The sequence below is a fragment of the Bos indicus x Bos taurus genome, chromosome 13 (genome assembly GCF_003369695.1).
Source record: "Bos indicus x Bos taurus breed Angus x Brahman F1 hybrid chromosome 13, Bos_hybrid_MaternalHap_v2.0, whole genome shotgun sequence".
Taxonomy (NCBI): domain Eukaryota; kingdom Metazoa; phylum Chordata; class Mammalia; order Artiodactyla; family Bovidae; genus Bos; species Bos indicus x Bos taurus.
The window spans coordinates 18,845,877-18,870,516 of NC_040088.1; the positions used below are offsets into that span (position 1 = coordinate 18,845,877).

At 42.6% G+C, this 24,640-nt stretch overlaps 1 protein-coding gene across 2 annotated transcripts in view; it reads left to right on the forward strand.

Moving 5' to 3' along the window:
* Nucleotides 1-24,640, forward strand: part of LOC113903084 (ubiquinol-cytochrome-c reductase complex assembly factor 1) — a 97,092-nt gene that overhangs the window by 51,755 nt on the left and 20,697 nt on the right. For both annotated transcript variants that reach the window (XM_027558710.1, XM_027558711.1), the window contains one exon: nt 1,131-1,239. In XM_027558710.1, coding sequence (XP_027414511.1) covers nt 1,131-1,239 — 109 coding nt within the window. The remainder of the gene's footprint in view (nt 1-1,130; nt 1,240-24,640) is intronic.

Here is a 24,640-nt window from a genome sequence, read left to right on the forward strand (position 1 = left end):
AGTTCCATTGGAGAGGGGCATAGCAACCCACTGTAGTATTCTTGCCTGGAGAATCCAGGTAGAGCCTGGTGGGCCACAGTCCATGGGGTCAGAAAGAGTTGGCCATGACTGAACGACTGACGCTTTCTTTCTTCTATTCTTATGTAAGGTATTAAGCAGAGAACATTCTGGACTGATTAGAGGCAATATGGTATAGGGGAAGGAGCCCTAAACTTGGCCCTGAGATGTTTTATTCATTTATTTATTCAGCAAATATATATTGTGTGCATACTATACTTAAGCCTTAGATATACAGTGATTTTAAAAAAAAACCAACCAAGACTTTGTGTTTGCCATCAATGGAACGTACATTCAAATGGGGAAACAATTTGATAATTATACAGATGAAATCATAATACTTTCTGTGATCTATCTTCTAGACAGGTACTGTCCAACAGAAATAAAATACAGGTCACACACTCAAATTTAAAAGTTTCTAGTAGCTCCATTTTGAAAAGTGAAAAGAAAAAAATGAAACTACTTTTAATAATGGGTTTTCTTTAACTCAGTATACCTGATAATATTTCAACATGTAAACAATATAAAAAATTTTGAGATATTTATATTCTTGAACTAAATCATTGAGATCTTAAACTTATACCATATCTCAGTTTGAACTAGCCTATTTAAAGTGCTCAATAGCCATGTGTGGCTAGTGGCCTTCATACTGGCCAGCAAAATACTATCCCCACCTTTATAGACTGCTCTATGGTATTGGGAAAATCACTTTCCTTATTTAGAACTCCTGTTTTCATCAGTAAAATGAAGGATTAAGACTTACCTTTAAACAGCTAAAAGTGGTCCTTTTCATGTATGAGGGAGTCATGCAAGGTGCTGTAATAATCTGTGTCTTCATGAGTGGTACTTATATGGGTATATATGTAAAGACTCATCAAGCTGTATACTTAAGATACATGTACTTTTCAGTATCCATGTTATCACTCAATAAAAGGTTTCTTATAAAATCACTTCTGATTATTTTGATTCTGTGCCCTTCGATAAAATTTCTCAGATGAACTGACCTTCAGTGGAAACATGTGACATGAAAAATGCCAACAGCCAGTGACTCTTTATGTCTTCTTCCCACCCAGGATGTGTCTAGTCCGAATGAAGCAGGAAGGCCGGAGTGGGAAATACATGTGTCGTATCATAGTTCATTTTATGTGGGAGGATGTTGAGCAGCGTGGCAGAATCATGGGGGTAAGTGACTGCTGTCAGATTCTGGTCTTGGAAAGCGATTGCCTGACTTGAGTTGAAGTTCTAGAATTTGAGTTGAAGTTCTGATGTCAAGTGGTAATTGAACTCAACTCACTTTTGCCTCCATGGATTTTGACAAGCTCTGGATACTTTCTGTGTTTGCACACATTATCATGGTTTGTCAGTGTGAGGACATCCTGTGTTCAGAGATGGCATTATTAAAAAGTAAATCATGGTGATAGGAGGGATGGATTTCGTGAATAGATGAAATCAAATAATAATCCAGTTTTAGGATACTGTACCTGATACCAGTTCATTGTTCAGTTCACAATTAGTTTGAATAGAAAGATCCTGACTGGGGGCCTGCAGTGTCCTCAGGAACTTAAAAACAAGCTCCTTGATCGCTGACAACCTATAATACTTTGGCAAGGTGTATACTGAAAAGGTCCATTAGTATCTTTAATAACCTGAGAAAGGAGAACCTATCGTGTATGTATAACATAGAATATGATGACAATAGAAAGCCAGAACCAAAACATTAGAATACAATAGATTATATAAGTACCAATCTCTTCCTTTGTGTATATTGTATATTTTGTGTATCTATACCATGTTTTAATAGATTGTAATTCTTTGGTTTTTCCCGTATCATTGCCTCACAGCTTGGGAGCATCTAAAGCCAAACCATTAGACAGGGTCATGCAGTGGGGTGACCTGATTTCTTTCATTACGGAGGAGAGTTCTGTGGTTTTGTGTGTATGTATTTTATTATATATGGTATCATTCTCTGTGCACTTAATTGCAACTTTCTTTTTTTTTAAATGTGTCTTGGAGGTCTTTGCGTGCTGCATGGGATTTAAATGGGAAATCTCCCTTTTTTCACTTTTATCTACTGTAATTATTTTCACACACTTCCTATGTTATTGTCTAATGGTATCATGTGCTTACCCTATGTGTAAAATTGTAGTCTTTGAAACTAAATGGTGGAAATGATGGTTTCCTTTGGAGAATTTGGATTGAGGGTATTTTCAGATTCTCTTGTCTTTGAAGGAACCAGGTATACAGAAAGCACAGGAGACATGGGTTCACCTTTAGATAGCTTCATTGACACTTATATGCCTTTCTCTGGGAAAACAGACCATCAGCATTTCCAGTCATTCTAAAAAGATGATAGTCTCTTTCAGAGTTTCAGCTGCTGTCATCATCGTCATCATGATCCATCCAGTGGAGTCAGTATTCCCCTGTCTTTGTAATGTACTCTTTGCTTCATGTTTCTCCCTGTCGTGCCTTACTGCTGCCCAGAGTGGGATCAACAGCCTTTAAGCTATTCATCCTGCTGAGTGTTCCACATTCTTTCAGGTACTTACCAGCCAACTCTGTGGCAGTACGCAGTGGATATACCGTAGTGCTGGTGGTCTCAAATCATCCCTTTTAATGATGACCAGTGATACCCCCCGGCCAGCCAAAGTCTGTGCTGACTGCCATGCAGTTACACGGTGGTTCTGTTAGTCTGTTTTCCTATCACTGTTGTCTAAACTCTTCTGGGAGTTGAACCACTGGAACCATGTGGGCCATAGCTGTCCCCGGCTTGAATAGCCTTATGAACCGTAGGTTGCTGATTGCTAGACCACAGGAACCTTTTACTGTACCCCACTTCCACCCCCAAGTGAATTTCTTTTTGGATCTGCATATAAATGGGGCTTCCCTGATGGCTTAGCGGGCTAAGAATCCACCTGCAATGCCTGAAAAGTCCCATGGACAGAGGAGTCACAAGAGTCAGGCCTGACTGAACAACTAAGCATGCATGCACACACACATATATTTATCTCCATCGCAGTTTTCAGCACTTTGAACCTTCTCCCATGTTACTTTATATATCCCTTCTACTTGACTGTATGCTTTATAAAGGCAGGAAACCTATCTTATCCACAGTTTTTTGTTCACACAGTGAAAAGTGGTTGAATAAATGCTTGTTGAATGAATGAATAAATTGAAATTTATTCTGAAATTGTTTTAAAGCCAACTTATTTGTCAGATAGATCATACTTAGTTCGTTAGTCTCTGGTTCAGTTGTCTATCAATGCAGTCCTGCAGGAATTAGCCTTTCCTTCCCCCCCACCCCATTTTATCCAACCATTTTTCTGTCTGAATTGTTCTAGATATTATGCTGTCTTAGAGAGAAGTGTGTTAGATCAGCATTTCTCAAACTTGAGTGTACCTGCAGTTCACCTGGGGATCCTGTTAAAATATAGATTCTGATTCAGTAGGTTGGGGGTGAGGCCAGAGAGTCTCTCTGCATTTCTAAACTCTTCAAGGTGATGGCAGTAGCACTGGTAGGGCAGGATGGGGAAGGAGCAAGCACACTTTGAATAGCAGGGTTTTAGATGATCCATAATGCTCCCCAAGTGTAGACTGTTAAATTTGTCTTCATGAGAGAAATGCCAAGCTCCGGTTTACTTACAAAGAGTATAAAAGACGATGATTTAAAAATAATGGAGACTTGAAAGAGTTGGGGAATTACTATTCTTATATTTCCATTATAACTGATTCGCTCCTCCCTTTCCAATGTCATGCTATAAATAGACACCCTTTATACAGGCAAGACAATTATATGTTAGCCAATTCTGAGTTGTGAGTGTGATTGTGTGTGTGTAGAGGGGACCTCAGTCTTTGGTATGTGTACAGCCTAAAGAAATGGGAAGATTAGGCTGGACAAGAATGGCATGTGGCTGGAGAAAAGTAGTAGGCAGAAGCAGCCAGTCTGGCCTGGTTCTGACCCTGGCTGGCAAATCTTTTCTCCTCCCTTACTTCAGTTTCTTGGTTTAAAAAAAAAAAAACACTTGGGGGGGCGGGTGGTTACATGATTTCCAAGTTTCTTTTCCAAGCTTTGAAAGTCTATGATGTGAAGGTGGTAATTTGCAAATCTACTTCTGTGTTATTTGGCATCTTTAAGAAAACTCATCTAAAAAGTAAAATTTATAAGACTGATCAATGTAGTGGTGATTTTTCTTCTGCCAAAGAATTCTTAGAGCCATTACATTACTTGAGTGGACTGGTGTAAGGAAGATTGAGAATGTGAATTAATGACACATTAGAAATCTGGGTCAAGAAATCCTTTGAATTAGAGTTCCAGTCTCATTTGGTGGGAAAATTTTCACTTTCCAAAAATTTGCTTTTTACCAGCTGTTCAGGAGCCCAACTATTGTGAAAAATAAGGCAGCCTCATATATCATCAGTGAAGCTGGTATATAAAAGCAAGTGTTAAATTTGAGGTTACAAAAATCACATCAATAATGTAGAGAGGTCTCACTTTTAAAAAAACATTATTTGGGATTTAAACATATAAATTAGCTGTGGAAATAAAGTTCATTATATCACCTCATCTGGTCTTGTTTTATTTCATTAACTGGTTCTTAAAAACCTTTGTGAGCTGAGTTGCAGCTGAAGAGGTTGGAGACCATTTTTCCTTGGGCCCTTGCCTCACTCCTGAGTGTTGGTAAGAGTAGAGAGCTAAGACTTGACACAGCTGTAAAAACAGACAGCGCCTTTGGCCTCAGCGCTTTCTCCTGGTGCAGGCAGATTTCAGATGTAAATTTCACTTTCTGCCTCTCCTACTAATGAAGTAAGTTTCTTTTGCTGGGTTTGCAGCCAGGTGTGTCCAGTCTTGTGGCTAACCAGGGGCGCTTTACTTAATTTTTCCATTTGTGACATTTCAACCAAACTTAAAAAAACAAACATAAAAATTAGCTCAAGGCAGTGGCTCAAAGTGTTAATGGTAACCTTAGGCTGGCTAAACGACTTCCTCTCAGTTCTGCCCTGCCAGACATCTCCACCTTGTGGCTTACAATGAGCAGGTTTAAGCTTTCCAAACTGTGGAGACAAGGTGGAGGGGGTGGGGATGGGCTTTAGTTAACTAGTTGCACATTTATCTCTATCAGTGGTCCCTGGCATGACAGTTGCCTCAGCAACATTTCTTGCTGAGGACAAGAAAACTTGCTGAGGACAGTTGCCTCAGGTGATTTCTTGCTAGCAGCCTTCTGGGATCAGGATGAACCTCCTGTGACCACACTCTCCTGCTCCTCGCTCTAGCAGAGCTGCTTGATGGGGGATGGTGTAGAGGGCCTAGAAGGAGGTAGAGGAGCTGTGGGCTGAACTGGACTCCTTTGTAAAATTCTACTTTGCTTTTCAGAACCAGCATTTTGCTTTGCAAGGTCCTCTGTGATCATACTCCAGACTACCTTTCCAAACTCATTTCCCCTAGCTCTTCTTGAGCCTTAAATATGAGAAACCTCTAGCACGTGTGCCTGGCACACAGTAAGCACGCAGTGAACATCGCATTCCGTCGTTGCCGCACATCCTTTTCACTGCAGCCAAGCTGAATGTCTTGCCCTTCCTGTGTTTTGTCTTTGTTCACGCCGTATGAGTATACTAGATTGCCCTAACATGCCAGCCTCAATTCCTCCACATCCCTCCCCCTTACTTCAAATTGGAAGCCAATCATGGTTTCCCCTAGCTGTAAGTACCTTTTTGATTTACCTATACCCTTCATTGGAAAAGACCCTGATGCTGGGAAAGGTTGAGGGCAGGAAGAGAAGGGAGCGACTGAGGACGAGATGGTTGGATGGCATCACCGACTCAATGGACATGGGTTTGAGCAGACTCTGGGAGATGGTGAAGGATAGGGAAGCTTGGAGTGCTGCAGCCCATGGTGTTGCAAAGAGTCGGACACGACTGAACAACAACATACCCTTCTTCTGGCTCTTAACTGCTTCTGTTTTGCATCACTGTCATTCGTGACCACCTTCTGGGTGAATTCCTGGGGGGTGGGATCACACTTATCCTTCTTTGTACTCTCCAAAGTGCTAGTCATTGCTCCTTGGCTGGATGTATGCCTTCTTCTGATGAAAGAAGACAGTTCTGAAAGCCCATTATAAATTTTGGAAAAAGTGGAGTGGGGAAGTATCCTTTTTATTCTGAGAATATTTATTTACTCATTAGTCTTAAATGTGGGAAGAGAAAGAAATGAGAAATTATCTCCATTCTCAGTTTTCCTTTTTCTTTGTTTATGCTTTCTCAATCTTCTAGTGGAATTATTTGATTGGAAAAAAAAAAAACAAACAATTTATACACAAAGTACTTTATGTCTCTAAACCAGCAAAGGTTTTGAGTCTATAAAAGGTAGTAGAATTATTTATACTTTAGTTTTTCTGGAAATTTCCTTCCAGGCTTCTATATTTCCATTGCCATGTCCTCCCTCCCCCCACAAAAATCTTCATTCAAACTCCTCTGTTTTACCACGAGGTAAAAAAGTTTGCTATATCTCTAGGTCAGAGTTAAAGCTCACTGCCAAAGGTATTGTTTAAAAGGCAAGGACCACTGTAAAGATATAGTTTTTTGTGGCCAATAATATGAATGGTTGAGTGTAAATACAGAGCAGTCCCCTGGGCTCAAAGCCTTTAAAATAAGAATACATGTTTGTTTTCCAGTATCAATCGTTCTTTTGAATGTTTTGTAAATGTCCTGAGCAGTTGGAATGGATACTTAGTTATTAGGGGAGGGAAGGCTAAATTCTTAGAAGGCAGAGCAATTCTATTTTGGAATTGGCTCATGAGTTTAAGCAGGGACCAACTGAAGATGTACCTCTAGTGGATAAGTTCCTTTCTCAACACAGGTTTCTTATCCTTAGGCCATAATAGGTATCAAGAGTGCATAGAGTACCTTCAGTTCAGTTCAGTTTAGTTCAGTCGCTCAGTCGTGTCCGACTCTTTGCGACCCCATGAATTGCAGCACGCCGGGCCTCCCTGTCCATCACCAACTCCTGGAGTTCACTCAAACTCACATCCATCAAGTCGGTGATGCCATCCAGCCATCTCATCCTCCGTCGTCCCTTTCTCCTCCCGCCCCCAATCCCTCCCAGCATCAGAGTCTTTTCCAATGAGTTAACTCTTCGCATGAGGTGGCCAAAGTACTGGAGCTTCAGCTTTAGCATCATTCCTTCCAAAGAAATCCCAGGGTTGATCTCCTTTAGAATGGACTGGTTGGATCTCCTTGCAGTCCAAGGGACTCTCAAGAGTCTTCTCCAACACCACAGTTCAAAAGCATCAATTCTTTGGCGCTCAGCTTTCTTCACAGTCCAACTCTCACATCCATACATGACCACTGGAAAAACCATAGCCTTGACTAGATGGACCTTTGTTGGCAAAGTAATATCTCTGCTTTTCAATATGCTATCTAGGTTGGTCATAACTTATCTTCCAAGGAGTAAGTGTCTTTTAATTTCATGGCTGCAATCACCATCTCCAGTGATTTTGGAGCCCCCCAAAATAAAATCTGACACTGTTTCCCCATCTATTTCCCATGAAGTGATGGGACCAGATGCCATGATCTTAGTTTTCTGAATGTTGAGCTTTAAGCCAACCTTTTCACTCTCCTCTTTCTAGGTGTGTTTTTTAACATTTATTTGGCCTCACTGGGTCTTGGTTGCAACACGTGGGATCTAGTTCCCTGACCAGGGGTTGAAACTGAGACCCCTGTATTGGGAGTGCAGAGTCTTAGCCGCTGGACCACCAGGGACATCCGTTTAGGTAGTTTTCTAACTGATGGGATGCCTGGGTGTTTACACCCAGGATGCTTGCCTAATGGCTCAGGCATCTGACCTTCTGAGTGACATACTGGGTTCACTCCACTTCAGGGAGGGTCCTTCAAAGAAGTTATAAACCTTTCTGTATTTGAAATTATAAATGGTGAGTTTCCTGAGGTCTAATTCCTACTTGTTTGTCTTTGTATTTCTACAGTGCCTCAATGGAGCTTTGTCTTTAGTAGGCATTCAGTAAGTGTTTCTTGACTAAATGAGTCAGTGAATTTGATACCTACCCTTTTATCTTCAGTTTACCTCCTGAAATTTCTGTAGAAGAAAAGTGACCATTTTTGAAAATTCCATTTGAATTTTGAATTTTTTGAATTTGAATTTTTCCATTTGAAAATTCCATTTTTCAAAGCCCTGGCTAACTCGGTGCACTGACAGAGTCCTGCCTTTCCCTAATACCTTCTTAAGTACTCCTCATGCTAAGTACTCCCAACTCAGCTTATCATTTCAGAACTATTTACCTCTCCAACCCATCATTTTTTTTTTTTTTGCCTCCAGTGTCTTTTGTACCATAGTTCTAAAACTGCTTAGAGCCATGTTTCTCAGGCACAGCTAAAGCCATTTTCCATACCTCTCTTTTAGGGGTTGCTAATGCTGTGTGTTAGTTGGGTTTCCCTGGTAGCTCGGCTGGTAAAGAATCCACCTGCAATGCAGGAATCCCTGGTTGGATTCCTGGGTCAGGAAGATCCCCTGGAGAAGGGAATGGCTACCCACTCCAGTATTCTGGCCTGGAGAATTCCATGGAGAGGAACCTGGCAGTCTGCCTGTTCTTGTGTTTGTCTTACTTCTGATGTCATCACCACCAATCCAGTCCCCCAAGCTAGAATTCTTAGAGTTGTCCTCAACTCCTGCCTCATCCTCTGCATTCAGTTGTCTTGTTACTTTTCCACCCCAAATACCTCTGGATTTTATCCTCTCTTCTGTTCTATTGCTTCATGTCAGTCCTCATCATCTCTTCTTTAATGGGCATGGCCTCCTATCTATTAATAGTTCTGGACTTTCCTCCTCTCATGAACCCTGCTGTCATTTAAGCTGCCAGAGATGTTTCTAAATCCCACATCTGATCATATCCCTCCTCTGTCTAGAAATCTCTGAGGGACAAAATTCAAACTTCTTAGCAGTGACATATAGAACCCTTTGTAGTTATATTGGAGGATGTTCTTGTTCTTAGAAGATACCTGCTGAAGTATTTAGAGGTGAAATGTTTTGATATCTGCAAATGATTTAGCAAAAGAAGAAAGGGTATGTGTGTATGGATAAAGGTCAAACAAATGTCACAGAATACTAAAAACTGTGAATCTAAAGTTCATGCAAGTTTTTGATGTATTCAGTTCAGTCGCTCAGTTGTGTCCGACTTTTTGCGACCCCATGAATCGCAGCACGCCCCGCCTCCCTGTCCATCACCACCTCCTGGAGTTTACTCAAACTCACATCCATCGAGTCGGTGATGCCATCCAGCCATCTCATCCTCTGTCGTCCCCTTTTCCTCCTGCCCCCAATCCCTCCCAGCATCAGGGTCTTTTCCAGTGAGTCAGCTCTTTACATGAGGTGGCCAAAGTATTGGAGTTTCAGCTGCAGCATCAGTCCCTCCAATGAACACCTAGGACTGATCTCCTTTAGGATGGACTGGTTGGATCTCCTTGCTGTCCAAGGGACTCTCAAGAGTCTTCTCCAACACCACAGTTCAAACACATCAGTTCTTCAGCGCTCAGCATTCTTCACAGTCCAACTCTCATATATTACTCTACACCTTTTAAAAAAATAAGTTTGAAGCTTTCTGAAGTGAAAAATCGGGGGAGGGGCCTTCACATTCTGTCTCTAGCCCACCTTTCTAGTTTAATTCCCAACAAACTTCTCCTACATGCAAATGGTCACGATTGAGCATGTGCACAAACACACTGAAACACACATTCCACTCATGCTGCAGTTTAACTGGTGCTATAATGTTCTGTGTTCCTTTATGCCTTCATTCACACACTTCCCTCTATCTGAAATGGTCGTAACCCTGTCTCTTCTGCTCATGGCACTCTAAGACACAGCTGGATAGTACCTCTTCCAAGAAGCTTTTCCCAACAACCCCCAGTAATACTAGTATACTTGCCACTCCCTTGTCTGTATTCCTCCAGCACTTTGCACAAACTTCTGAAATAGGGCTTATCATTGCTATACTATAATTATGGGTTTGTGTAGGTCATACCCATTATATGGAATGAGGATCCCAGGATCCCTAGTGCCTAACACAGAGTGCCTAACGTAGTTACCCTTCAGATGCTTGTTGGGTGTATGAGCTTGCTTCTGTTATTAATCCCTGGCCACTACTATCTCCCAAATACTGACTTAAAGATCGCTTATTGTACCTGGATTTGGTTTCTCTGACCCATCCTCCACCTGCCCCCCCCACAAAAAAGGTTCATGTTTAACTCTCTGCCCAGCTTCATGGATTCTCTGGCTCTCTCATCATTTATACTTTTAATCTACTTTGTAGGATAGATGAACCTTAGAACATGAGACTTGGAGCCTCAGAGATTCTCTTGGTCTGAAGGTGTTCAGGTGTGGGTATTTTGGAAAACTTCCCCAGAAGATTTCTGATGCTCATATCAGGTTAAGGACTATAGATTTGTTCCCACCCTCTCACTTCCATGGTGAGGAAATGAAGTTTCAGAGAGTTCATTGATTTGCCCAAGGTGACGCAGCTAGCCGACAGCAACATGAGGATCAAAACTAGGGTATGCTGATTCCTGTCCAGCGTCTGCCTTACTGTACGATGACACCTCTTGGGGGGTCGGGGGAGGGGGAAGTCAACTTCATGGGAGGGTCCTTCCCCCCTGTCTTTGCACCGGAGACTTCTAAAGACCCAGAGGACAGCTTTCCTTGGATCTAGAAGTGTTCTGTTTCTCCAGTGCAGTCCCACCCCTGAGGCCCCTGTGTTCAGAATTTCTAATCCAATACGGCAGAGGTTTCCTACTCCACAGGACTGATAGAGATTAAGGGAGGGGAAAAAAGATGAGAATGCGAACAATGTTCTGAATGTTTCTTTTTCCAGCCTTTAGAGCCTGAATGTCTCCACATCGTCTGAATTTGCCTTAGTTGATTTTACAATTATTTTTCAGAGACTCCTTGGTTATTTCTTTTTTTTTTAAAGACTAGAGGAACACCGTGCTTGGAAAGGCTGGGCTGGGAGACTAACAAAGGCAGTATTATACTGTGCACGGCAGAGCCAATAAATGAATTCAGGAGACACCTAGATGTGTTTCTAGAGGAGGGCATGAGGGGGAGGGGTCTGGTGCAAAGGCAGAAAGGTGGGATTAAGATAAATTAAAATGGGGCCAGCATGTTGGATCAGGGGACAGCCTCTTCCTGTTCCCACCATCGCTTAAGATTTTTCATTCTGCTTCGTTTGAAAGTTAAAAGTAGTCTTGACCATATAACCTCATACTCTCCCATCCCCCACTGTCTGTTTAGGAAAAGAACTTAAGTCTAAGGGCTATTTCAGCCTGATACAGCTATGTTTATTACTGGAGTAGTACATCTATGAGACATTCCTGGGGAATCTTAGACTGTTAAAACTGGAAAAGAACCTTGAAGTAATCTAATCCAGGATTCTCAAAGTGGCCTCCAAACCAGCGGCCTCAGCACCACTTAAGAACTTGTTATAAATGCATGTTTAGGGCTCCACTCTGGATCTGCTGAGCGAGATACTCTGGAGGCAGGGCCCAGCAATCTGTATTTTAAACTTTTAATTTTATATTGGGGTATAGTGGATAACAATGTTGTGATAGTTTGGGGTGAACGGCGAAGGGACTCGACCATACATATACATGTATCCGTTCTCCTCTAAACTTCCCTCCAGGCTGCCACGTAACATTGAGCAGAGTTCCTTGTGCTATACAGTAGGATCTTGTTGGTTATCCATTTTAAATGTAGCAGTGTGTACATGTCCATCCCAAACTCCCTAATCCCTTTCCTCCATCCTTCTTCCCCCTTACCCCACCCCCCCGCAAGGCAACCATAAGTTCATTCTCTAAGTGTGTGAATCTCTAAGCAATCAATATTCTAACATACCCTTCAGTCTGAGGGCTACTGCTCAAGTCTGATCCTGTCATTTAAGTGGTGGAGAAGCTGGCTCTGGGAGAGCTGAGTAAGCTTGAGTTAGAAACCAGCTGAAGAACAGAACTCAGGGCTCCTGACGGCCAGCTCTTACTCCTCTCCCTGTGAAGAAGAGCAGGATCTGGGCATGGACTAGTGACGTGTGAAAGGGGAGGGTTTCAGCTAATGCAGAAAGAGTTCCCCAATAGTAACAGCTAATGTTTACTGAGCACTTTCTCTTGGCTGTGCATTTTTTAAGCACCATTTCAATTTATGTTTACAACAGTCTTAGCTATGAGATCCTATCCTCATTTTACAGATGAAGAAACTAAGGATCAGAGAAGTTAGCATTAATATATTAGTTCCCTATAGCTGCTGTAAGAACTTACCACAGATTGGTGGCTTAAAACAGTAGAGCTTTGTTCTCTCATAGGTCTGGAAGCTAGAAATCATATTCAGTAGGCTGTGCTCAACCTGTTCTTTGCCCCTTTCAGCTTTTTGGTAACTGCTGGCACTCCTTGGCTTGTGGCCACTTCACTCTGATCTCTGCCTCTGTGGTCGCGTTGCAGTCTTCTCTTCTGTCTGGGTTTAAGTACCCTCTTCCTCTCATAAAGGTGCATGCGATTGCAATTAGGCCCACCTGGATAATCCAGACTGATCTTCCCATCTGAAGACCCTTAATCTAATCACAGCTGCCAAGTCCTTTTTTGCCATATAAGGTAACATTCACAGGTTCTAGGAATTAGGATGTAGCTATCTTTTAGGAGACCAGTATTCAGCCTACTGGTTAGGTAACTTAACCAGACTTACACAGTAAATATAAGAGCCTAGACTGGAACCCAAGCCTGCCAGACTCTAGAGCCCATGCTCTTAACCTTTACTCTGTACTTTCTGAAAAGGTCACTGCTAAAAACTATGGTTCTAGCGTTAGCTTTAGATTTTTTTTAATGTTTCCTTCTTCCCCAAACTTGTGTAATATTACTTGTCACATAACTCTGAACCTCTGCATCCTTAAGCAGCTCTGGCCCTGACTCCTTCAGTTAAATTACTAGAGGGCAGAGCTTGTATTCCCACCGCCCCCAACACACACACATTTAAAAAAATGGAGATATAATAATAATTCATATATCATAAAATTCACCATTTTGAATGTGTTTTTTTAGTAAATTCACAATGTTATGCAACCATCACCAGTGTCTAATTCCAGGATATTTTCATCACTTCAAAAAGAAACCCTGTGCCTGTTAGCAGTTACTCTCCTTTTTCTCAGCCCTTGGCAACCACTGCTTTCTGTCTCTATGGACTGACCTATTCTAGGCATTCCATATAAATGGAATCATATAATATGTGGTCTTTTGTGTCTAGTGGCTTTTACTTAGCATAATGTTTCAATGGTTCATCCATGTTGCAGCATGTTTCAGTAGTTCATTAATTTTTATGGATAATCTGTTGTATGGATATACCACATTTTATTATCCATTCATCAGTGGATTGGCATTTGGGCTGTTGCCACTTTTGGCTTATTTGAATAATGCTGCTGTGAACATTCATGTAACTGAACATATGTTTTCAGTTCACTTGGGTATATACCTAAGAGTGGAATTGCTGGGTCATACGGTATGCTATGTTTAGCTTTTTGAGCAACTCAGGTATTGTATTTCATATCAAGTTATTTGAGTTCCTAGAGTGACATTGTTCATTTGTTCATAATGAAGTAATATTCTCATAACCTGTAATCTTAATCATATTTCTGATCTAATTGCCAAATAAATATTTATACCTACAGTTTTTGACAGTAAAGAGAAAGGATGGTGTGGTATAATAGAAGGAGTTCTGGCCTGCCCGGCTATTCTGTGGGTGAGCTTGAGTACGTCAGATCACCTCACCTCTCTGGGGAGGAGGGCTAGATGATTTCTAAATTCTCTTCCAGACTTAACATTTGCAACTCTGTGAAAGTCTGAAAAGCTAGCCTTGTGTTAAATCCCAGAGCTTATGTTCTGTTTTTTTAGCAGTTCATCATTCTCTGTCTGATTTCTGTTCCCAGACACAAACAAAGTTTTACCCATCCATCCATCCATTTTATTGTGGTCTGCTAGCTTCCAGGTACTATGCTAGGCACTGGAGATAGAAAGATGACAAAGATATTGTCCCTGAATCCCCAGTCTAGTTGGAGAAGACCAACATATAAACAGGTGATTACAATGTTAAGAGATGATGATATTTTAAAATTGCTCTGCCCAGAGTAGAAAAGTCTGGGTAGATGACGTTTGCATTGTATTTTTTCGGATGAGTGTTTGCTAGACAAGAACATTTTGGTTAGAGCAATGGTACAGGTAAAGGTAGAGTGGTGTGAGAGGACAAGAGCGTGTTTGCCTTTGTTAGATGGTTTTTTTCCTTCTTTTCCTGAAGTGGTGAAAACAGACTGTTCAGACTAGCTCCGTTTTGAGATCCTTCTGTGTGTCCAGTATCCATAGACTCACCAACTCAATGGCCTGCAGAAGAACATATTTTGTCTAAGTCCTGACCACCTATAGGTCTTCTTCCCTTTTTTCTAAGAGCACTTCAGACTCAATTTCTGAGTCAGGAGATTCACTGAGTGGGTAAGGAACTTTGATCAAGATTTGGGTTTTCTCCATCATACCAGCTTAGTTTGCTCTTGAAAATGCCCTTTCATCCCCCTAAGGGTTTTAGCTACATAAAAATGTTAGGAGCATAAAATTTTACAATATGATCAGCATAGCACAAACTAAATTTCTCACCTTTGACTAGAAACACATATATGGAAGGCTTTGTGTTTTAAGCTGCCCCCTTCCCAGCCTCCTAGCCTTCAGGAGAGGTCATTGTACAGCTCTTTCCATGGTCACTGTTCTCTTCCTTTTTACTGGAGGGCAAAACTAGGGCAGAGAAATAATTTTTATTCACTTCTGAAAGGTTACAGTAATAAAGAAACTCTTGTTAACATCAGAGAACGTTGCAGCCAAGAGTTTTCACAGTCTGGCATTGTTTATTTTACATGTAATTTGGAACCTTCTGCACTCTTAAAATATTGGCACAAAAATGTTTTAACTGTTGAAGTGCTTCATTGCATGCAGTGGTGGTGTGGCGTCAGAGCGGCAGCTGGACTCTGGAGAGCCATTTGCCCCGTTCCTGTTGGAAAGAGAAATGGTGTAATCTGCATACGTGTGCGTGTGCAGATACACATTCACTTGTGTATATATGAGCCTCTCTGCATTGACAATTAAGAACTTTCTCTGCCCTGATGAACTTCTGTGCCTCCCTTTATTTAACAATGAGAAGGGTGTAACAATCCCGCTTTCCTGTTGCCGTGGCTGCCAGAAAGTATAGCACTTCCCTTATTTGGATATTTTGATATAATTGTTCATTATCCCCTTTCTCTCACACACACTTTGTTACTTAACTCTTTTCTTTTACTGTTATCGATCAAAGGATTTTTGTTGTTGTTGTTGTCTTGTTAGGTTGAAATTAAGATTTGAAAATAACTGCAGAAGGATCCCACATGAGATGGGAAGACTGCTAGGCTGGTGACTGGGCTTCCTGAGGTCCAGGTCCAACTTTGCTCCCAGAGTTTGGAGGACCTTCTTCTTCCCCCATCTGCTTTGTGTCCTGGGGGCTTAAAATAGAGCTATATATTAGCCTGGCCCTTGCTGAGACCCAGGGGCTCCCCAGGGCTGGTGATGCTCTTTGTAACCTGTCTGGGCTGGGGACAGTAGCCTGCTGTCCCTAAGCTTTTCTTCCTCGAAATCTGACACCTTGTTCCTTGGCCTCCACATTGGAGCCTTGGCAGAAGAGGCAGAGGTTACCCCCACCAGGTGAGCTCTGCCGAGCTGTCTCCAGGCCAGGCCCTTCTCCAGGGACCTCCAGCAGGGGGCTCCTTCTCCAGGAGTTCCACTGCAGCTCCGAGTAAAGGATGCTCCGCTGGCGTGGGTACCACAACCACCACGCCCTGCTCCCACAGGCTGTAGACTTTCTGTCACAGCCAGCCAGGGATCCCGCACCCTCTAGCCCAGATCAGCTTTCAGTGCCCACCAACAGAAGACGAAGTGCTCAGGACCTTGCAGTCCTTGGTTCAGTGAGCTCTTTTCCCTTTTGGAAAACACTGCCTTTGGCTTCTTGACTCACAAGAGCAGCCTATGATGGAGAATCCAGAGAAGTACGTGCACATGCAATTTCAGGCAGAGGAAACAGGTCTTTTCCTAACAGCCTCGTGAGGGCCCCTGTGTCCTGCTCTCCCCCTGTAAGGTATGGGCACTTTGTGCTTAACTGTCCAGAAACCATTTTCCCAAGCAGTTACCTCCCATCACATGGGCTTTGGAGCCAGACAGACCTGGGTGCTAATTCCTGCTCAACCGTAGTGTGGCCTTGAGACCCTGAGAAAGTCTCCTTACCTTGCATTTCTTTCTCTGTTCACCACACAGTGTGTGATTTAAACAGTATGATCTGGTAAAGACTTAGCACAGTACTTGGCATATTTTAATGACTTGATAGGATAAAGGCACTGTGTTGGGACCTTTTCTACAGCACCTGGCATGGGCTGCCTTATTTCATGAGGATTTGTGTACATACCTGTCACGCCCCACTGGGTTCTGATTGCTGGAGGATAGAGATCGTATCTTTTGTCTTTGTATCACATGTTTGCTTGGCTTGGGTCACGGGCATAGCAGACACTCAGTCACTGCTAGCTGAATCTATTAGGATGTCTTGAACAGACAGGGCCGGCATGATTGTTTTAGTTTCTCCATTTGAACCTGGGGAAATAGTAACCCCTTATTTTGGAGCCTTTGAGGACAATTTAAAGCGATATGTGTGAAGTGTTTGGAGTCCTTTGAAAGGAAGGTAGTGGGGAAATTAATGGTGTTTTTGCTGTTCTTGGGAAAGCCCTTTGTGGTTCCCAGCGAATAAATTACTTGGAGTGAGTTTTCTAACACCTCCTATTCTGCTCTGTTCACTGAGGCTTTTTAAAAATAATAATAATAACTGTCTGCTGTAATGCTTTTTTGCTGTAACTTATATATAATTTTGGTTTTGGACTTTTGACCCCTCTCTGCTCCCAGGGGAGAAATTTCTATCAGAATAATAAAAGGTGTAAACTGTGTGTGTTGCCCTTTTTCTGGGCCTGGGGTAGTTCAGCCTCTGGGGTTAAGAATCAGCGGGCTTGTGGTTTGTACCTGGTTACAGGGCAAGTAGGAGACCATTCCCATTAAGAGCTCAGTGGTATTCTAAGTGTCTCCCCCACTCCCATTCCTTTGCCTCCTGTGCCCTTTTGCTAAAATTCTTCAGTTTTCACATGAACTCTGTTTTTTGGGGGATTGTATGGCTGTACCTCTTTTCTTTCAAAGACAGAAGATGTTTATCATCTGCTCTACTTTAGGTCCCCAGCTGAGTTGCCTAGCAGAGAGGATCCTCTCTCTAGAGGAAACGGGATGGGAGAGGGGAAAAACCATTCACTAGTCTTGGAGCTAGAAGAGCAGGGAACTAAACTTGGTTCTACCATTAGTTAGCAGATGCAGAACTTGGACCAGGATATTTCTTTTCTTTTGTCTTTAGTACTTATTTTATTTACTTGTTTGGCTGCACCAGGTCTTAGTTGCGACATGCAGGATATTGGTTATGGCATGTGAACGCTTAGTTGTCGTGTGTGGGATCTAGTTCCCTAACCAAGGATCGAACCTGGGCCCATTGCATTGGGAGTGTAGAGTCTTATTAGCCACTGAACCATCAGCAAGAGTCCCTGGACCAATTCATTTCTAAAGATCTTTCCAGCTTGGGGGAAAAAAATCTGTGAGATAAGAATTTTTCAACCCAGGGGAGAATTTACAAGAATGAATGGTAGTTTGCTACAACTCCTGTGTGTTTGCTAAGCCTCTCTTGCCCTGTAACCCTGAAAGAACTGGCCCTGTTCTTAATAGCCTCAACTCAAAGGCTCATGAGAGACCAGAGTGGTTTGAGAACAAATGTGGGTTTCAGACATGCTAGAGTCGTCTGGTCTGAAGCAGTGGGTAAATGTGGATGTCAGAAGAATCCCACTTGGCAATGACCCCCCGCCCCACCCTGCTCCAGGAACTGTGTAAAGGAAGTCCAGGCTGCTCTAGCTGGGGGTAGGAAGCCCCAATCAGGACTAGCGCTAGCTGATCAGATTTGCAAAGCAGTCACTGATTATATTTTGTGCAGGTTCAGTGACTGGCAATCTCCTAGATGCTTGTCAACCACAGGGATAATCCCAATTCAGCCTTTTCAAATTGAGGATACTTAGTCCTGGCCAGGAAAATGGCTTGTTCAGTGTCACATATTAGTAGCAGGGCAGAGATTAAAACTCACTGCTGATTCCCTCGGTTGCTCTTTTCATTACATCATCCTGTCACCTTTGCCATAATCCTGCTACCTTTACCATCCCTAGAACTACCATATACTCCCTCCATTTTTGTCTTCCTATCTTACAGACCTCATTGGTTATTCTTTTAAGGTCAGTGTTCCTATGTGCAGGGCAGTGCCTCGCACGTAATAGGCCTTTATCAGATGTTAGTGGATGAGTGAATGAACTTACCCAAGTCTTCCTAACTCATTCAGGGACTTCTTTCTCCATAATAACTTTCTCCATGTCGATTGCAATCTATTGAGCTGATTTTGAATGTTCGCAATATGTGTTACAACCGTGACATCTGCTCAAAGGGGCAGGAAGAACTACAAGGAGTGCTTCTTAAAAACAACCACTAGCCAGACTTCAGTTGCCTTACACTCACCTAAATTCACTGTCAGCAGCTTCACTGGTTCCCCGCCTCTCGACTCTCTTCACCTCAGATCCATCCTGCAAATCAATTAACAGCCTAGTTCATCTTCCTAAACGCTACTTACGCCAAATACTCATCACACAGCAACACCCAGTGGCCCCGCAGGGCCTGCTAGATGTGCACCGCACCCCTCAACCTGTCTTCAGGCCCCTTGTGATTCACCATCATTTTTCTCTTTCCTGCCTGCCCCACTTTTCTTCCAGTCTCTTCCTGTCTTCGCCTGACTCTTTCCTAATTCATCCAGATTTACATTTGTGTCTTATTCTACCAGTGTGACTATAAATTCCTTTTCCTTTTTTAAGTTTACTTATTTATTTGTTTTTGGCTGCACTGGGTCTTCATTGTTGTGTGGGCTCTCATTGCTGTGGCTTCTCTCATTGTAGAGCATGGTTTCTAGGCTTTGTAGGGCTCCAGTAATTGTGACCCATGGGCTTAATTGCTCCAGGGCATGTGGGATCTTCCTGGACCAGGGAAGACACATGTCCCCTGCATTGGCAGACGGATTCGTAACCACTGGACCACCTGGGAAGCCCTATAAATTTTTTAAGTACTAGGATCATGGGCATCCTTGAGTAACCTCCTTAGTGGGCAGTGCAGAGCATGGCACATTATAAGTATACAGGAAATGCTTCTTGATTTGATTTAATTTAACAAGTAATTTTGTTGCATGGTAAGGGGCTTCAAGGGGAAGAAAAGACTGAAGTAAAGATAATCCTTTTAAAAACTAACAAGTGTATTGAGATATCTGTGCTAGGTAAAGTATATTCTGAATCACATTTTCTTGATACATTTTCCTCAGCTACTCCCCTGACCCCTTCTCATCTGGCAGGGTTGCAGAGCAGAGTGATACACATGGAGGCCTGGGGCTTCCCAATCTCCCTTCCTACAGTGCCCAGATCCCCTGCACCATCAGGTGTTCTCTCAGTGCCTGCTCTGTGTTGGGACCACATGGCCTTATCTTCCAGGAATTTACAGTGGAGTTTCCATCAAACATCCCTGGTTCTGTCCTTGAGTAGTTCTTCACATCACTGCTGGCCAGCTGTTAGCAACAGCAGGCTCCCAGCCCATCCCATATCTGTACACCACACACAGGCACTTCTCATCTTAGGGATCTTGAATGACAGGATTGGAGTAATAGCACTAAATTACTATCTAGCATCCTGTGTGTTTTGTTATGCTTATTGTGAGCCCTCCTCCCTTCCTAGAATATCAGCTCCAGGAGTTCAGAAATCGTGTCTTATTTATTGCTGTCACCTCAGCTCCTAGAACAGTGCTTGGTACATGGTTAGCACAAATATACATTTATTGAATGATGAAGGTATAGTTGAATTTTTTTTTCCTTGAGGTCCAGCAACATTATTAATTTGTATGGCTCTGTTAAGGATTGTTTTCACGTAGTATTCATTTATCCACTCATTCATTTATTTGGTCTTTAACCACATGCTAATCTCTAAATGCTGTTGGTAGAGAGTATATTATAGAGAAATGAACTTACAGGGTTTACAATCTAGTCTCTGCCAAGAAGAGAAATGAAGTTGAATCTTTCATAGGTTAATTCCCAAACTCAATAGATAAACAAGTAAGATAGAGTTCACCTGGTTTTTGTTGCCTTATGTTCTGTTTTTGCCACAGACTTTACCTAGAGAAGCTGGCCCAGGGCAGGGTTGAGCGTGCTGACAGGATGGTGCAGGAAGCTAGGCAGCCCCCAGTGCTGAACGGAGGGACGGAGACTGTCAGGCCCTGGGCTCATGGCGGAGTGGGTCGGGCTTGTCACCTCCTGTCCAAGGCAGTGCCATAGACTTGGAGAGCGCTTGGGCTCAGGTCCTGCCTGCTATGTGTCCCTGGGCACGGTCTTAATCTGTGTGCCTCCGTTTTCTCTCTGTAGAATAGGAGTAGCTGTGTTACCTGCCTCACCTTCCAGCAGTGTGGAGGGTGAACAAGTCAACACACAGGAGACTCTCTGAACAGTGCCTGGGACTGAGATAGGTGTTTGATGCTATAAACTTTATTACTTAACTGTTAAGCATTTTTTTTTCTCATGCAATAATCTAAAAAGAAAAAAGGCAATTTTGCATAGTTTGAATGGAAAAACAGAGACTCAGAGATCTGTCTTTCTGAGTCACAAGGAGGGAAATGGAGCTTTTGGGCCCAGAATTTACTTAGACTTCAGAGCATTTCTTAGGTTTGAGTGGGGCTTGAATACTAGAGAGAGAGCATCTCTTAAACAGATAATAGCATTCCAGCATTTGTTTTTCTTTTATAAAATGCCTATCCTTTTAAGAATGTTGTATGGGAAAAAGGAAAAAGAATTACCTTAAGAGATGGGGTTGCAGAGCTTATAAGGCTAAGTGTCCTTCCATTGTCAGGGGGTATTTGGACGTCATTCTTTGCCTCACCCATGGATCCCTCATTACTCGAGCATGATTAATCATATCACTCCTCCTCAGAATCCAGGCTCAGCCATTCCCAAGATACTCCTGAAATTAATGAAATTATTCGCTCAGTCATGTCTGACTCTTTGCGACCCCATGGACTGTAGCCTACCAGGCTCCTCTGTCCATGGGATTTTCCAGGCAATAGTCCTGGAGTGGATTGCCATTTCCTTCTCCAGGGGATTTTCCCAACCCAGGGATCGAACCCGGGTCTCCTGCATTGTAGACAGACACTTTACCGTCTGAGCCACCAGGGAGTCAAGGCTCTATAAGCTACCAGCTGAACAGCACATCTGTTTTGAGCCTTAAAAAAATGTTGGACTAGGAGTCAGAACACCTTGTTTCTGTGAATATCTTGAGCGTTTATGAGCTGAGCAATAATTAGGCAAGTCATCTGACCTCTCTGAGCCTTTGTTTCCTCATCTCTACAACAGGGAACAACTTCTTTCTCAGATTACCACCGAGTCAGTATTTTGGAAGTTGTATGGTGCTGAACAGTAAGCAGTAAGGAAAAAACAGTGACAGATAAGCATTCTGTGATCCAAACAGAACAATGGAAATGTCCACTTTTCTGTTTGGGGCTGTGGACTTTGGTCTGACTTCCTCTGCCCTGCTTGGGTCACCAGTTAACATGTATGATTCAGTTAATTAGGGTTGCCTGTCTCTTTCGTTCCCCATTCCTGCATAGAAGGAGAATTCATGACTGATAAAAGGGATAGGAATCTCAATATCAGGAAGGGACTAGATTTTGGATCTTCTGAAAAACCATTGTGGTCCAGGTAACATGATGTCTGTCTTGGAGTCGCTGAGTGGGAACAGACTCTGGCTGGGGCCTGTGAGCCCAGTGTTGCCTTTAGGTCCTCTATTTGTTTAGATCCTCAGCACCCAGGGCAAGTGAAGAGTGCCCAGGCTCTGTTAGCAAAGAGCTCTTGAACTTTTTAAGTATCCATCTTCAGCTGTTTGGCTTGTATGTCTATGCACTTGAGATGGCCAGCATTGATGGGGGGAACAAGCATCCTCTGGTTTTCCACTGTCTCCAGTCTGCCTAAATTTAATAGAAGAACATTAAAAAAGCTAAGTTGTGCCTGCAGCTTTTCTGCACTTACAGATGGCAGTCATGAGGTCCAAGGGGCAATTGGGAGCCTGCAAGTGTCTCTGGAAACCCCATGTGTCCATATCTTCTTGCTGACTCAAATCAGATCTCATGGTTTCAGGTAGAAAGAGAACCCAGAAGAATGACAATCACTGACCCATAGTGAACAGATTAGTGAGAGAAAGGGGCCCGGGCTCCTCGGCCCTGGTGTGCTATACTGCTGCTCCATTGGAGACGCCTGCAGGCTCAAGCTAAATACACATCTTGCTCGTATTACATCTTGTCCAAGTAAGATTTTCCATTACCCCAACATAAGAGACGTTGAGGGCACCGTGACTGCTAAAACCCTGCAAGACTGGTTGTCTGTGCTTAGTGCCGCCAGGGTCAGCAAGTCAGCAGCCGAGGATTGCATGTAACAGTTGCATTCTTTTTCTCAGCTGGCACTCAGTGAGGTCTGATTCTGTGCAAGTCTCACCTTCTGCTCCACATTCACTTGATAATCAAATCCTGTTGATCTTGCTGGACTTTTTCCTCTTTATTCCTTTTGTCACTTACATTAATTCAGTTTCTTACCAACTTTCACCTGAGCCAGTGCAGCAGCCTCCTGGTATTCCTGCCTCCAACCCTTCCCCAGGTATATGGTTTGTACTTGCCAGGTTACTTCTCAAAAACAAATCTACGCAGGGGCTTCCCTGGTGGTCCAGTGGTTAAGAATCTGCCTGCCAGGCGCAGGGGACACTATTTCGATCCCTGGTGCAGGAACATGTCACATGCCTTGTGTGCCACAAGTACTGAGCCCCCAAGCTGCAACTACTGAAGCCTGACCACCTAGAGCCCATGCTCCGCCACAAGTGAAGCAACTGCAAGGAGAAGCCCGTGCACCGCAATGAAGAGTAGCCGCCACTCCCTGCAGCTAGAGAAAGCCCACGCACAACAAAGACGAAGTGCAGCCAAAAATAAAAACAAATTAATTAAAAACACAAAAAGAACAAGGAAACCCCAATCTATCCAATAGCACAGGGAACTATATTCAATATCTTATAATAACGTAAAATGGAAAAAGAATCAGAAAAAGAATTAAATATAATTATCCATATTTATATATGTACGAGTCACTTTGCTGTACACCTGAAACTAACACAGCTTTGTAAATCAACTATACTTCAATAAAACAACAATAACAACAGACCTCTCCATGCAGCTTCCCTGTGCTTAGAACTCTTCTTTGTCTTTTCTTCATGTGGCATTCAGGGCCATCTGCAGTCAGACATAAACTGCCTTTCCAGCTCTGCCTTCTTCTTCCCATCATGAGCTCTTTGTTATAGATTTTCCTCTGAGGATGCTGTAGTTGTTCAGCTCTCTGTGACTTTACACATGCTATTCTTTTGGTCTGAAAAGTACAGATCCCTCTTCATGCTTTAATACCCAGTGTAATAAATATTATTTCATCTCTGAAGCCTTTGAGTCCCCAGACTCACCATTGCCATTTTTAACCTATGGTATGCTGTTCCAGTCATTTGTTGTCACATAAGATTACAGATTTCTTGAGGACAGGTACTGGGTTTTACCTGGTTTCATCTTATACACCCAGCATGCCTAAAATATGATAGGCACTCAGTATATACTTAACAAACATGTTGAAGGCGATGAAGAATTCTGCATTCAGACAGCTTATGGTCTAGCAAGGAATATAAATAGCTTCATGACACTACAGCTCAGAATCGAGAAATACCCTGAGAGGTTTTAATAAATACATATACATGGTTAAGTCACAGATTGAAATACTTGTGTGGGAAGAACCACTTGGAGTTATCTTTTATTGTGGTCATTTTAACCACTCATAGGTATACAATTTATTGGCATTAAATACAGTCACAATGTTGGGTAACCATCACCACTGTCTGTCTAGCCCCCAAATTTCTTCATCATTCCTAGTAAAAACTCCATGCCCATTAAGGAAGTCCCCCATTTCCACTCTGCCCAGGTTGTGGTAACCTCTGTTCTACTTTCTGTCTCTATGAATTTCCCTGTCTTGGGTACCTCCTATGGGGGAATGATACATTATTTGTCCTTCTGTGTCTGATTTATTTCACTAGGCATGATGTTTTCAAGGTTCGTCCATTGAAACTGGAGCCTATTATACAGAGTGAAGTAAGCCAGACAGAAAAACACCAATACAGTATACTAACACATATATATGGAATTTAGAAAGATGGTAATGATAACCCTATATGCAAGACAGCAAAAGAGACACAGATGTATAGAACAGTCTTTTAGACTCTGTGGGAGAAGGCGAGGTTGGGATGATCTGAGAGAAAAGCATTTAAACATGTATATTATC